Source organism: Haemaphysalis longicornis, unplaced genomic scaffold, assembly GCF_048455015.1.
Source record: "Haemaphysalis longicornis isolate Haplotype H1 unplaced genomic scaffold, Haemaphysalis longicornis Haplotype H1 scaffold_12, whole genome shotgun sequence".
In the NCBI taxonomy this organism is placed as follows: domain Eukaryota; kingdom Metazoa; phylum Arthropoda; class Arachnida; order Ixodida; family Ixodidae; genus Haemaphysalis; species Haemaphysalis longicornis.
In genome coordinates, this window is record NW_027526225.1 from 54,722,046 (window position 1) to 54,737,980 (window position 15,935).

Consider the following 15,935-nt stretch of genomic DNA (forward strand, 5'->3'; position numbering starts at 1 on the left):
TGTACACATTTCTGGGACAAAATGGATAGTTGGGTGAGTTTGTGGGTGTTCACGTTGTTGAAGTGGTACGTCGAAAAACAGACAGAAGCGGTATGGCACCAAACGGACGTCCCCGTTTTCCGCTGTACCACTTCGGTCTTTTGTCTGTTTTGTGCCGTACTGCTTCTGTCTGTTTTGCATTGTACCACCTCAACGTGAACACCCACCAAAACGGACAGAAGCAGTGCGGCGCAAAACGGACGAAGGATCAAAGTGGTGCAGCGGAAAACGTCCGTTTTGGGCTGTACCACTTTGGCATCAACGCACCCCAACGCGCCCAACATTTTGTTACAATACATTTATTGTACCATGGGTCTTTTATGTGTTTTACCAACTATTTCACAGCGTCCATTTTGTGCTTTCTTTCTCTGTCCTTTACATGTTTTGTGCCGTACCACTTCAACATTTCTGGGTTTCTTGAGGAGTATAGTGTGTATAGCGTGCTTTTAAGATACTGCCTAACTGTGAATCGTTTTACAGAAACATCTACCAAAGGCCCGCGTAATCGTCCGTACTGTTCTGATGTTGTTACCCGTGAGGTCACTTGCCATCTCGTTTCCTTCTCGCAGAACACAGCCAGCCTCGATGACTTTGACCGGATCAAGACGCTAGGCACTGGCTCCTTCGGCCGGGTGATGCTCGTGCAACACAAGGCGCACAAGGACTACTATGCCATGAAAATATTAGACAAGCAAAAGGTGAGGGGCACAGGGTGCAGCCCTGCGGCACACCATCTTTCACTCTTATTTCAGTGGTACGTTTTGTTGCAAAGCTGTTGCTTATAGCAGCAGTGGGACGTGGCGTGGGGCCAGAATGTGGTCGGCCCTGCCGACAAAAAGTCTTTTTTTTGTTTTTGTGTCTGAATCATATTACCAGTACATTTAAAACCATTCTGAGGAATTAGAAATGGTGATCATGAAATGCATTCTGCTCAGAGTAGGGTCTGAGGTTTGCACTAGGCAAGTGTACACAGTTCAATCTGGTTCACTGATTTCCCCTAACATGCACTTTTTCATGATTGGCATCTGTGACATGTGTGTCCTGACTGCGGCAGGACCATTGTTCAGGGTCAAAAGAAAGAAACAGGAGACACAAGGGGCCGACACTTTTGGAAACGTTTATTTCACATGTGGCGTTAAGTACAATCGACGATAGAGAGACAATAAACAGCACTGCATCGATTGAGATATCTTTACTAGCTTAACAGGCGGGTAGGCTTGCACAGAATGCATCCCCAAGTATAGAAGAGCTATGTCTTTGACCCTGAAACTTTCTAATGATGCGTCTTAGTAAGCTGCATTTACTCAATAACTGTGTCATAGCAGTACACTGCGGTGTTTAATCTGGCACAGAACTTGTACCTCAGAGCACATCGATTACATTTACTAATGTCGTACAGCAGGTATTGACACTCTGTTGTTCTGTTATCACGGCAGTGTGCAGGCCGCCCTTGCATGTGTGGATGGGACACAAAGCTCTCGAAAATTTTACGAAAATGGTTGGTAGGATAAGGCAAGATGATAGCAGAGTCCGTCAATGCTTTTTTGGTCGTGAAACTTCGCCGTCACGCTATGGGAGAGCTTCGTACGCTGCTCAGGGAGGCCGCGCCGCGGCGCTGGCGTTGATCGGAGGGCAGCCGGCGAAGCGGTCGGAGGGAGTGCGGCGCGTAGCAGACGCTCCTTGTGGTGTTAGCAGGGCTGGTGGGGTCTTCTAAAAAATCAAGCACAGATAGCAGTCGGCAGTTTTGAGCGTGCGTTCTGCCGCATACGGCTTCCCTGCAAGGGCTGCAATCCTGACGGTTTCGTTTCGTAGCCACAATTGAAGGCACAACTACCAACATTCCGTTTCTATCCAGAAAAGTGCCGCCAAACACGTACGCAAGTTCTGCCGCGCACAGCTGAACGCGCGCTGCAGCGGCGGCGGCCCGTTGCCCTCCGTAGGATACCTCGAGAACAGACCGCTGTACAGGGTGGAGACACCCTTTGAACGATCCCGTGCTGCTCCTATTGGGTCGAAGTGCTCAACGCGCTGTTCTTTTTGTTTCCCACAAGACGAAGCAACGCGATACAGATACGATGGTCCAAACTTCGCCAGTAAACCGCGTTGTGGAGATAATTACGGTGCGGTTTTGTTACAATGACTTGCTGCGGCGGCGAGCGAGCTAACCAAAATGGCGGCGCAACGCATACGTGTCTCCACTCTGTACGGCGGACGCGCGTCAATGTAGGTACTCTAGCCCTCCGATCTGCGGCGGCGCCTCTCGCGGGAGCCTTCGTCCTCAAACAAAACTCGGCCGGGAGTTTCATGACCAGAAAAGCATTGACGGACTCTGATGATAGTCTGGCATCAACATGACTTAGTACATGTTACGTTGGCTTGCCAACCCAGCATGAACATTTGTTGAGGTTTCCGAGAAACTCTTATCGATGACGATGAATCCTACCAACCGAATACCACCTAAAATTATCTCATGCCGGTTAAGATATCCTGTGAAATATTAAGTGACCGTGGCAGAAACCAAGATGCTGGTAGTAGAAACCATACTCTTCCACCAGAGCCTCTCTTTGCTTGTGGGCTGCCTACTCTATATTTTTTTATTACATAAATATTAAAAACTGTGTCCTCCGTGTTGTCAGATATGTTAAGGTAAAACAGGTGGTTGAGTAATGCATGTTGTTGGACTAGTTGGTTCATCATACTTATACGTAAAACTGCTCATACGGATGGGACAAAGAAAAGAAGAGACTGGACGAGCGACGACTCACAACTAGTTTTATTGAAAAATGGAGCAACACACGTTACCATCCTTATCACATGATATAGCGGTTTAAAAATTCACTCATTTCCATACAAAGACATGGATGGTTCACTCGCACATGGTTCACCATGCTTCGAATGAAGACGGCCTCGATTAGTTTCCTTGCCACCTGTATGTACGCTCGCATGCGGGCATACATACATCAGTCAAATGGGCCGCTGTCTAAACGACCGATTACGGGAACACCAGCTGAGTATGCGTAACGAAACGGGCTCCCACCTTCCGCACCACTGCATGGCTGGTTGAAGGCAAGCCACCCGAGCCGATTCTGACTCGGACGAAGGTGCTGAGCAGAAGTTGAGCACAGGTGTCAAGGAAATCAATCGAGGCCGTCTTCATTCGGAAACATGGTGAACCGTGTGCGAGTGAACCATCCATATCTTTGTATGGAAACGAGTGCGAATTTTTAAACCGTTATATCATGTGATGAGGATGGTGACGTGTGTGCGCATGTGCCGGTGGGGGAATATTAGCATGCTGCATTTTCCAATAAAACTAGTTGTGAGTCTGCACTCGTCCTGTCTCTACTTTTTCTTGTCCCGTCCGTATGAGCAGTTTTATGTATAAGCAGGTAGTTGTATTAACGTAGCCCCAAGTTGGTGAAGGAGTCAATAATTGCCTGATGACGATGGCAGATCAAGTTAATGAAATTATAAAAAAGATAAACACGTGCGCACTTCCTTATGGTAGTCGCAAAAATATTTATTCCATAATTTTGTTCCGCATTTGGACACGGTGTTAGTTATGCATTCCAGCTGTACTGTGCAATATTGTTGTGTAATTCACGTATAGTAGGTCCTTAGGGTCCTACCTGGCCCAAGTTGGAGACGAGAAGTTCACCAGCATTACTGATGCTGCGCGGGATTTTTTTTAAAGAATGCACGTTGTTCCACTTTTCTAACTTGCAGACCCGTTACTATTGTTTGGTCTTTGTTTCACTTACTTTCACTCTAAGCTATCAGTGTGGACATCTTTAATTGAGTTTGCTTATAGCATATCAGGGTTCCGGAACGTTGCACTGGGTCTAACCGTGTAGCATGGCCCACAGTCAAAGAGAAAGCACAGCTAAGAAGTCATATCTCATCCCTACTGTGTGGCTTTCTACGACACGTGTGATCTAAGCGAGACCGCAATGATTGACTGGAGCAGATTTTCGTCGCGAGGCTAAACCAGCCTGTCACAGTACTGGCACCCCGATCCACTGAGGAAATAATGTGACACACTCGCACCTGCCATTCTCATTGTTACCGCTCATGGGAGCATCCACTGCAGTAGGCTTTTTTGATGGCCTTCGAGCATGCTACAAAACCTGCAATTCTTTTTTCCACATGTCGTATAAACAATCGCCAAAGCGACCGGGACATGTCTTTGAGGGCGCATTGGGGAGGAGAAGGAAACGCTCCGTAGTGTCTCTGTATCCCCATGGAAGCCACGGAAAGGGGGGCGGCATTCAGTGCCCGGGACCTGTAGGGGTGCCCTTTAATTCCTAAGCCTTTTCCTTGAGCAAGGCAGTGCACATACGCTTGTGGGATCTCTGCAAACTTTGATCGTTGTTCCTGCACGGCAAGGGAATCTTGCAAGGCAGTGGACACTGTTGCTTCACAGTTCCTGCGTGTTCAGAGTTCCGCCATGCATGCCCCGTTCAGAAATTCAGAATGTCACCATGCGTGCTGTGGTGCCACGTACAGTGAAATGCAGCTGATGCGTTTTTTTTCTGGCTTCTTGTGTGGCTAATTTTATCACAGGCTATGATGTACAGACGGCGTTTGTCCGGACGTGTGTGTGTCACCAAGTCCCCCCCTCAGCAATTGTGTCCCTCTCCTTATAGCCTTCTGCTGTGCTGTAATGGCTAAGGTCAAAAAAGATATGAGACTCGTGCGATGTTTGGCTTATGCACAAGTGTTGTACAAAGCTTGCTTATGCGGCTACTTTTGTTTTTCAGAATTAGAATGTTAACCCTAACCTGTGGTGTACGCTTGGCTCCGGGGAAAAGTTTTCACGTAGCTCTGTGTACGCCATACCACATGGTCATCACCACATGGTCATCATCTTTTCATGACTGGGGCATGAGCCGCTCCTTACAAACGTGGTGGTGTGAAGTGATGAGCAGGATCGGGGCAGTGGTGGTAATCCCTCCAAATCGGGAACAGGTGAAAGAAGCGTGGAACAGGGTTGCATTTATCGAGAGAGGCGGTGAAGTTGAATGACGCGCAGCGGTCTTTGTCGAGGAGGAGCGCAGTCGCTCCATTAACTATTGGGGAGGAGGAGTGCGTGTTGATGAACATACCTGTCGCCGCATTCTGTGCACTTTTCCCAGAGGAGGCGTGGACCCTGACTGCTTTTGTTGCTCTCTCTCTGTGTGTGTCTCTTTTCAGGTAGTAAAGCTAAAACAAGTAGAGCACACCCTAAACGAGAAGCGGATATTACAAGCTGTCGAGTTTCCGTTCCTGGTCAAGCTAGCGTACCATTTCAAGGTGAGAGGACACGGGACTGTTCCCAAATTTGACTGTGTTTTCAGTGGCATCTTCTGTAGTGGGTCGTGTCACTGTAGGCACTGGACGACAACCACTGTGGGCTGTTGACTGCTGCTTTTATTGTCGCATCGACAGCATAACAAACGTAGATACAGGCACCTAGGTTAGTGTGTGTTAGCGAGTTAGTATAGCTAGTTGCGCCATCTCACAACGGCTTCCCAAAAGAGTGCATCCAGGAGCCGGGGTGGCTGTTGTATTGGCTGATATAACCTGGCACAGTGTGCCTGTTGACAACGTTCATTTCCTTCACAATACTGGAAGAAAAAATTCACTTACAAGCTTTGTGATTGTGCCTTGTGATACAAGCTTTGTGATAAGGAGTGGTATGCTTCTGCTAAAGGTCGTACAGTAAAGGCCACCTTAAGGAGCTCTGATGGTGATGATGACGACGACCTGAACTCACTTTCGCAGGTCTATGGGTAGGCCACAGGTGGTTCGGCTGGCCAGCAAGCTGTGTGCTAAGCGTTGTACAGTAACCCTTTCATCACCACCCCTGTTCAAAATCGTTCAATTTGAACGATACCTTAGGAGCCACGTTTCGTGGCATTCCAGGCATTTCTGGAACAAGTATAGCTATTAAGGGTGAGCCCAGAAAATGCCCTTTCAAAATCAGGTTAGTTTTCACTTTTGCAAAAGAAGCGTGATTTTTGACACACGTTTGCATTAGTACTTGGGTGTGGAAAAGGGGTGTGGTCACCGCACGTCACTGCTTCCAAAGAAGAAGGCGTGCCTGCCTTCCCTTGTAATTGCTGTGCATCAGCGTTTGGTTTTTGTTATCAGGACACGAATGGGGAATCGGAAGATGATTTTCAATCGTCAGGTTTGCACTGTGACACTAGCGATCCCTGAAATCGTCTGAACATATCAAGCAGTGCCTGTTTGCAAGGTCATTTTATGATTTTAGGCACTTTTACTGTCTTGAAAACCGTGAAGAAGGAATGGTTCTAGATAAGACAATATCACACATCGATCATTAAGGAGCACAATAGTATACCTTTATCACATGAGCCACGTATTGGTATACATTTAGATCGTTCAAAGATGCGGCTACTTAGTGCACAAAATATGGTCACATGCTTTCGATCTTCGTTTGCGAATGGGGTCTTTGAGGGTTTGACAATCAATTCGACGCAGTTTCAGCGAAGGTTTTGACACACTTTTGACGCATTTTGGAAGTCATAAAGCCTTTGGGATGATAAAGTTTTGTTGTATGTGGGTGCAATTTTGGCTCCCATGGCTGTGCTGTTAATTTGGAGGTAGTGGGTATTTTATTGACTAGGGGCTTGAGCTTAGAAGTTTTCATCTCAAGCCCTATAACTACATCTTGTCTTGAGGGTTTATGGGTAGCACCAGGTAGCAAGCTGAACTAATATTGACGGTTTAGGTTGCAAAACAGAGTGCGTGCTTACTATTGAGATTTGCTTGCATCGTTATTTTGTGATAGGGGCAGAAAGCATGCTTAAAATCATTAATGGCTGATAGGTTTTGTGGTAGTGCATGAGCTTGAAATCTTTTACCGGAATACTTGGCCAACTTTTCACTCCTGTACTTAGAATTTATTGCAGTGCTTCTGTATGAACAGGTGCAACAAGTCTAGCATGCCTTCAAGCTGTGGTTGGAAGCTCTTATGAATGTTTTCATGAGTGCTCTGTGTGTACCATGTGGGTAAACCACACTTTCAAATTATGTAAAACAAATTTCTACGGCAATTCACAGCTGTTTAAGAGCTAAGTTTATTTTAAATGGTCACATTGCGATCCGCACGTAGCATTTTACTTTGCAGATTCTTAACGCAAGTTCTCGAAGTCATGTTCCATTAACGCCAGTAGCTTATAATAGGCCAGGGCAGCCATGATTCGAGTAAATTTATCTTGCCTATGTGGTAGTTGCAGCTGACCTTTTTTTTTTTTTTTTTTCCAAAGTACAGGTAACTGATTGTTGACTTACTACAATTAGTGTGCCAAGAACAAACTCCAAGCTGTAAATTGAATGGTGAAGCCAGCTTCATTCTGAATTTTAGGGGTCCGTAAACTTCAACTGCTGGCTGTTGTACACCTTGGCATGTGCGTTCCTAACGTACAGCCACGATCACAAGTTTGAGGACCACGAAAGCGGCAATTTTAGGTTATCTCTCTTCCGGTAGCAGCGCGACCAAGTGCCGTGTGCATGCGAGATGTCGTATAGTTATTGAGGTAATGGAGAATAATCCGGGCTGCCATGCGGCTGAGGAATAACCCGAAATTGCTGCTTTCGGGGTCCATGAACTTTTGGGTGAACTTTCAGCTTTACGTGAAAAGCTGAAAGATGGCCCAAGTCACAGACACATGAGGGAAGAAGACGCCAGGTTATTGTAGTATAGAGTCGTTGCTGAATTCAGCATGCTTAGTGCAGTCTTGCCCACCACTTGGGAGGGAACTTTCATAACTCAGGTTTGTGCGAAAGCTTTTCTGCATGGTTAGCTTATGTGTCAGAAACGGCCCGGATATTGGCTGTATGGGATCGAGTGTGCTTGCGGAAAGTTTTGCTAAGTGATTGTATTTCACTGATGTTTGAAACAAAACCCCCCTCTTCTCCCAGGACAACTCAAATCTGTACATGGTACTGGAGTATGTGCTTGGAGGCGAGATGTTTTCCCATCTAAGGAAAAGCGGGAGATTTTCGTGAGTATGAGCCTCCGTTTTTTTCACTCCCTCTTCTAGGCCTGGCAGTCTCGTCAGTCTTCTTCATGGCACGAGAGGCATTGATAAGAACGAGTAATTATGACACTTGTTAGCTTCTCGATTCCCCCCATTTAGTTCTAGCAGAAGACGCCGAAACTGCAGCTTTGGTCATACTGGAGCTCTGATAACGGCAGTCTTTTGCTGCACTTGTGACAGGATAAGCTCTAAGATCATACAGGCATTCTGTGAAGTTTAGGTTGGTTATAAAGCTGCTGTTTAGGTGCCATTTGAGTCCAGATGATGGCAAGATGTCCTTAGCTAAAATGTTCTAGTAATGAGTGACCAGCCTAGCTGGATGTGTTCAGTACCAAGGTAAAGCTTTATTGTGCCTGGCGTTTGGTTGTTGCACTGCCGCACTGCAAAGGGCAGCCTCCAGATTTGATATAGCGCTGTAGTGTAACCTTGGTGGCTGAAAGTAGCATAGTTGTTGAAATGCCAGTGTCTTTGACTGAAATCCTTGCGAATCGTACCTGAAAGTGCAGGCTAGTTCTTGCTATTTTTCAGTTTCGAAGTATGTCTTCAACCAACCAGATGAAGCAGCGACCGATGAGTTCTTTGCATAGTGACACTGCCTTGCAGCACCAGCAGAGTCCCCGTTTAGTCTGGATGTTTTCATTCCAGTTTTCCGTTGGTTGCTTCGGAGTACCCATGATAATTGAGAAAATGTTGCGCTTCAAAATGTGAAGCATGAAGCAGTTCGCGTTGCAGTTGATCATTGTACACATGGGTTTTGTTGGTAAATTGCTCAACTAATGAGCACAGGCCTTATTTTTTTTAAGTTTTTTTGCTCCAAGACACAAAGCAATGAACAGGCATTTGTCATATAAATGTTTTCCATGCTTCATTTTCTGACCACCTTGTCAGGTACCAACCTACCTGCGATGGTTTTGTGGGAAATTTCTGTTCATTCCGAGCTATTAATTATGAGCCTACACAAAAAGTTGTGACATCTTTGGGATCAGCATGCTGTACCACATGTCTGTCAATTGGCATGGCAACAGCTGAAATATTTAAAAAATATTCAGACAGTTGAGCTCCCCCCGTTAGGTACAAAAATGTTGTACGAAAGACTGATTACCCAAATTTTGTTCCTTTAGTAACCGATTGCGTCTATTCCTTATATCGAGCAACAGTTTTTCACAATAGTAGGGTCTGTTCCTCTGCATGTTATGGGGAAATTTTTTCTTCATAATATTATTTTGCGGACATAATGGAGTGACTTGACTTCTTTAAAGCCCGCACAGGTAAAAAAAAGACCTTTTAACCGCATTTAATCGGATGTGATGCATGGATAAATTCATTTAACAACTACGCGGATAGGAAAGTTCAAATTAAAAAAAAAAATTGGGCCCATCTCCCCACGAGGGGGGACTCGAGTAAATGCGTCGCGTAGGGGGTGGGTGTATTGCGTTGACGTTAGTGTTTGGGGGGTGGTGGTGGGGTGGTAGTGAATGTGTTAACTATTATTGCTTATTACTATTAATTATTATTATTTCTTTCATATATTAATTATTACTTTTGTGATTTGCGACTCGAGTCCCCCCTCGTGGAGAGATGGGTTTTCTTTTTTTTGTGACGCAAGAAGTGAAGGCAAGGAGTAGGTTGTTGTAAGTCGTTATTTATTTATTTGTTGCTGTTGTCGTTGTATTGGATGCTGAGAACGACAGCTTCGTGGTCACTAAAGTGTACTGTTAAGGGGTCTTTACGCAGTGGTCGTGTGTTGCAGCAACTGGTGATGACGAGATCGATGCAACTGCTGCCGTCTATCAGCAGCTTCTTGACGTAGTTTGAATGAGTCAAGGATATAAGGCGCGTTCGTACCCTTTGATTCTGTGTCGCTTTTGTAGCGCAGTGGGAAGAGCACCATGTACCTCGCGTTCCGCCCACAGGGTCGTGGGATCAAAACCAGGCGCCGATAACTATTATTTTTTTTTATATAGTGTAGGGGGAGGGGTGCGGACCTGTTGTTGAGAGCGAGGAGGGTAGCGTGATGCGGGAGAGGAGGAGTGGGGGAGAGGGCGCACCTGTGTGCTGAGCTGTTGCGGACGGACGGCGGACGCTACATGTGAGTTAAAGAAATGCTCTGCATTTAAAAGTGCAATAGACCTATCTACGTTTTGGTAAGGGCACGCCCTCGCTTGGGAGCGAAAAGGTTGAGGACAATGCCTATGTTTTTAGGTGCTTGGCGACATAGTTTCATACTAATACATATTAGAGGGAAATCTGTAGCTGCAGTCGCGGGCCGCCGCGGGCGGCGCCATTGCTGCTAGCAACGTTCCTCGCCTACTTGGCTTAGCTAGCTGTACGGCTTCTTTTTTGTCTCGAAGCCAAAATTAACGAAAAAAAAGTGACATTTTTTTCTTCTTCATCGTACATTAAGCTTCTAAAAAACTACTGACATTTTGGAGGTTCAATTTTATAATAACAAAACGAGTTTTATGAACCATCTACGGTAATATTGTTGCTTTTTTGCAGCCATAGCCAACGTTTCAGCCTGTTCATGAGCCATGCCAAGGACTAGTGGAATGTACCTGCCGGGTACATGACGGAATGCTCGCTGAAGCGCGGCTCCCCTAGACAGTGGTGCCAGATTTCCCTCTAGTATATATTAGTATGAAACTCTATGCTTGGCGATGTTTTTAGTCATTGCACACTGCACGAGTTGTCAGGATCTGTGCGTGTCGGGGCACTAGACTAAAATCTTGCTAGCGTGCCTCCTCCAAAGGTTTCGCTCGCTCCTTTCCTCTCGTGCAGTGAGCCGCACGCGCGGTTCTATGGCGCCCAGATTGTGCTGGCGTTCCAGTACCTGCACTCCCTAGACCTCATCTACCGGGACTTGAAGCCTGAGAACCTGCTGATCGACCACACGGGCTACATCAAGGTATACCCAGCCCCCCGGTCTCCTCCTCTTTCTCGGCTTAAGTTGCACGCCAGCCTTGGCTCGGATTGGCTTGGCTTGGTTCGATGAGGAAGACACCAATACCTCCGTCAAAAGGTTACATTGACCAGCTTAGGGGAAGCCCCCAAGGTGGAGTGTGTTTCTGCAAAGGGTAAGAGTTTGACATCCACTGGAAACGCAGCCGTGCAGCTTTAAATTTCACTGCTGCAATAAAATCCGCTCTAATTCAAGAAGAGATGAGCCAGCCCATCCAACCGTAGCTGTACGGCGGCCTTTCAGGTATCTTCACACCGAAACGCCGCACGCAAGCGCTAAGTTTTTTCTTTTTCTTTACTGCAGCGGCCATTGGGTGTTGTAAGTTAGTTGTACCTTTGGATATGGGAACTGCTCAGTCCTTGCCTTGCGTAATAACAGCTTCCAGGCGCAGCTGCCAACACAAAGCCTTAGGAGGCACATGGCAGTTTTTAGGCGGCTTCTTTGAATACACCTGCATGCTCATCCATCTGTTGTGAGAGCGCATCCCATCTGAACCTGTCCAAATTGTGAGAGAAAGTGTGGCCCTTGTGCAGGTATGTGTTTATGCTTTGTTTTTGAATTAAATTAAAACTTCATTTTTCAGTAACTCGCTGGACAGGAGGAGGTAATACGGAGGGATGGTGCCTTTTTTTTTTCTCATGAAGTGAACTCTAATTGGGAGTCGAAAACCTACTTACCTGTATCTAAATATGGTACTCCAATTCTAAGCTACCAAGATTTTGTACGGAAATTTGAACCTATACTCGGTGACAACTTAAGAACGGCACCGGAAGTTGCCGCTGTGCCTTATCACCGTAGCTGGATGTTTCTCCGCGCGGCGCAAGTAGGGCGTTACTGGGAATTTTTTGAACACGGCGTGAGCCGTTCCCGTGATTTTTCGGACTTAATATGCATATAAACGACTCCAGTGACGACAAACAAACTGCGTGAGACAAGGCAGACGATATCGCGCACTCATAGCAAACTCCTTTCAAAACGCGCGCACACTGACGTAATGGGTCCGGCGCTTTGGCGGAGTGATACACTACATGAGGTGGTGCCGTTCTTGAGTTGTAACCGAGTATAGCTGAAATCACACCTCTAACTATGAGCAGATTGTAAATTTTGATTCATGAATGTTGATTTCAATGGAGTAGAGATATATCCGGAATTAAATTTAATGAACTGCTTTCTGCTTATCTATGTTCACTGGCTTAACTGAATCAATTTGTTGAGTTGTGAATGGCTTCGAGGGAAGTGGGAATGTTTAATGATGTACACGTGATGTAATTGCAGGTTACAGATTTTGGCTTTGCCAAGCGGGTCCGGGGAAGGACTTGGACCTTGTGTGGGACGCCCGAATATCTGGCTCCAGAGATCATTCTCAGCAAGGTCAGTTCTCCGTCATGCAATGCTTTTTACCCGCCTTGAAACAGTGCAATACTCCTTTCAATTTTCTTGACACCAAGGTCCTCGGCCTTGGAAAGCGATTACGGTGTTTGGAATGGGATTCGTTATGGTGGTTCATAACTGTGGCCACAGTATTATCTGCCATCTAAAAAAAATCTGCTCTTGAAAAGAGGGACTGGTGGTAGTAACTTAACCCTTTCCTTACGCGCCATAGGCCATCGGACACACAGTTCCGATGATTTCAAACGTACCACGAAAGCTAAAAACAGCGCCTTGCGGACAACTAATGCCGTCTGGCGTATCTATTGGCAACTCTTTTTTCGATTTCATTATCGTTTGTTTACGTTTCATTTGTGGAGACAGGGTCGAGAGGGAAACTTGGCGCCTGCTTCACAGCACGCTTCAGCAGGGATGTGGGTTCGTCGAGTTTTGGCTCTGGGGAAGACGGCCTCAAACTGCAATTCTATACTTTCATGTGTAGGGTCTGGGTAGTGTGCGGTGAGGATATTTTGCCCAATGCACCGTACCGTATCGCATTATCACCTTCGTGATAGCCTGGCGCTCGTGTCGAAATAATTCTGCGGAGCGACGGGCAGGATTTTTTTCTTGGTTTTGCCACTGAAGTGATAAGGATTTTGTGTGAGCATGCGAATAAGTGCGCTTGGATGCACATTTTGGGATGGCTTCGCGGAGGGGCACAGCTGTCAGAGCTGTTAGGTTGGTGGGCCCGCAAAAATCCGAAACTCGGTGTACAGCATTGATGTATATATTTAATCGTTGCCTAAGAACGTAGAAACAACTTGTATATCTTATAATTTCAAAAATAACTTTTAGGCTCGGTATTGAATTGGCTATATGTATTGTGTGTATACACCTATCTGTGCATTTTTTCTGTTTATTTGACTAATAAACTGTAAATATTTGTACCTTTCATGAAACTGCTGTTATGTGTTTGAAAGAGCAACCTGTCAGCTACAATTCCATGCATAGCAGTGATAAATGTGTCCAGTAGCTCAAGAGAAAATGTTTTGTGGAAGCACTCAAAATTGGCCATTTTTCTGTGGTTACGGAATTGGAATTTCTGGCATGGTGCTTGTATTCTGTTCCATCTGAAGTTTTGCTGTATAGCCACTAAATGTAATTCATATTTTTGTGCCTTATGAGTAAATAGACGGAATGATTTGTTCATATAGTTCATTTGCTGTTACGAGAGCCACTCGAGAGATGGGGCAGTGTCTGAGCCGGTTGTAGCATTCTCTTCTGATTTGTGTTGATCACCCTGTGTGTTGTTACATTGTAGCCATCTGCGAACCCTTTTGTTACCGCGGAAAATTGACCAATTTTAAGTGCCTAAGAAAACTTATTTTTTTCTTCTGTAAACATATTGGTTAGGCACACGTTGTTGTTGCAGTGACATAAAAGGCAGACGATTCCACACCCTTTCCGACAGTGCCAGTTTTAATAATACTTTTATAAATAATGGTTACGAAAAAAATATCAACTTCAAAAGTTTTGTCCACACGTCAAAGAGAATGAAAAAGAAAGAAGTTGTGTATAATAAACCACGAGTAGCAGAAAACAAATTAGAATATACATTTTGTTAATAAACATTCTAAAAACCCATCCTAGAAAGAACGTTGAGATGCGCAAAACAATTCGTCAGATAAAAAAAAAATTTTTTGGCGTGCGTTCTGCCCGCACCTTGTGGTGAGGCCCAATCTCCCATTTTGGATGTTTTTCTGGAATAAATCTGTTGGTTTGACATTATTATAGGCACCAATTGTTCCTCGCGTGATGTGAAAACACCTTGTCGGTGACTACGCCAAGATTCAGGAAAAGTAATCAATGTGACGAAATCTGCTTGGGGATGAAAACGAAACTCCGTGGTGGATGCTTGTTGACATTCACTGTCAATATACTGTCACTTATCCGTCAGGACTTTCACTTATGGTCTGTTATCATCTTCTAACTCGCTATGGTATTCCCGCTTGCAGGATCAAGGTGCGATGTGCTAGAACCATGCCCAGCAAGCTTTCATTGAGCAGCTGTCGCACGATGAACAGTGTTCAGCACTATGAGCCTCCCACATGGCAGCGCTGCCTAACATGTTCAAAAAGAAACAATGCCAAGCCTGTTGGAGACTCTGTCAGAATCGACAGTTCTACTAAGCAGCGACACTAGAACTCCGGAAATACCCTCGTACGGAAATGAAACTGGTCTGCAAACAGCTGGCGGTGTGCAGGGCTGATTGGAAGCTCTCTCCTCGTCTGAGCTGATGGCGTTATCTTTCGACTTTCGGCTGGAGCTGTAAGGCGTGGGTGAAGTGAAATCACAAGCGGCAAGCTTTTTAGCTGGTGGCACTGCTTGTCCCGTGACGTGTATTGGGCGCAATATTCACATGTGGCAGCACCAGGAGAGCCTGGCCCTGCACTGCAGTAGTTTTAAGAGAGGGACAATGATTTTAGTTATGATAGCTGGCAGCATTGGCAGCTTGTCTTAAACACTTCCTCTACCAGTAATAATCCGGTGGGCGCTTTTGGCTGTGCCAGAGCGCTAAAACACTGCATGCCTAAGACGCGTCTCAGTTGCGACCGAGCACAAGGCTGTCGTGTCTTTGCGAATGAGTGAGGAATTTCAGCCATTATTTGTTTGCCTTCCGCAGTTCCGAGCTTGATTGAAATGCAGCAACCCGTAATTGTGGCTCCTCTGCATCTACATTGCTTCCCAGTATTGGGGTCCCCCACTTTCAATGATTCGGCAAAACAGTGGAAGCACCTTTGAAATGAAAAGAAAATTGGCGCAGCTTGCACAAGTGGTTTTTCAAGGCTGGAGGAACAGCAGAGCTGGCGGCCCCTCTCCCTTCATCGGAGACCTGGCTGTTGCGCCTCACCTGGGTTTCTGAACTGGCCGCTGAAAGTTTCCTGTGACTGGCAGGCCCGGATTGTTTTGTTCGCGGGCTTTCACATCACACCCAAAGTAGACTGCGTTAGCATGCGCTTGAACCCGCGGCAACCAACTTCACGAACTCGGCATCTGTGGCGCGATTTCGGCGCCTGTGCTCCCCACTTTAGCGCGAACAAATGTGAACTGGTGAAGAGAAGAGCATGCGAGAGATCACGCCACGAATTCTGGGCAGAGGGCTCTGGAAGTGCACAAGTGAACTGAGACGGGCTAGTTGGTGCATGATGCCACTTAGAAAAAACAGCACCAAAAAACGATACGACAGGGAGTAAAGACAAACACTGCGCACGAGGGAGATTCGCGAGGCTTTCGTCATCCACACAATGGGAGATAGGTGCGTGAGCACACCCTCTATCAAGTTGTACGACAAGGAGATAAGATACCTAGGATCATGATCAACACATTACACGTGGCTGCTTTCATTTCCACAATCAACTTCCATTCTTTGTGTGTTTATGTTATGGATTTCCTTCTCTCCTCCTTGTTTTTGATTCTAGTATATATTCATTGTTCTTCTAAATAAACCTCAGTTGGCAGTT

General features: G+C 45.9%; 1 protein-coding gene across 3 annotated transcripts in view; it reads left to right on the top strand.

Annotated features, from left to right (window-relative positions):
* Window positions 1–15,935, top strand: part of LOC144162671 (cAMP-dependent protein kinase catalytic subunit 1-like) — a gene marked incomplete in the record, with an annotated part of 437,842 nt that overhangs the window by 405,221 nt on the left and 16,686 nt on the right. For all 3 annotated transcript variants that reach the window (XM_077693296.1, XM_077693297.1, XM_077693298.1), the window contains 5 exon segments: window positions 609–737; window positions 5,233–5,331; window positions 7,969–8,051; window positions 10,866–10,992; window positions 12,322–12,417. In XM_077693296.1, the coding sequence (XP_077549422.1) occupies window positions 609–737; window positions 5,233–5,331; window positions 7,969–8,051; window positions 10,866–10,992; window positions 12,322–12,417 (534 nt within the window).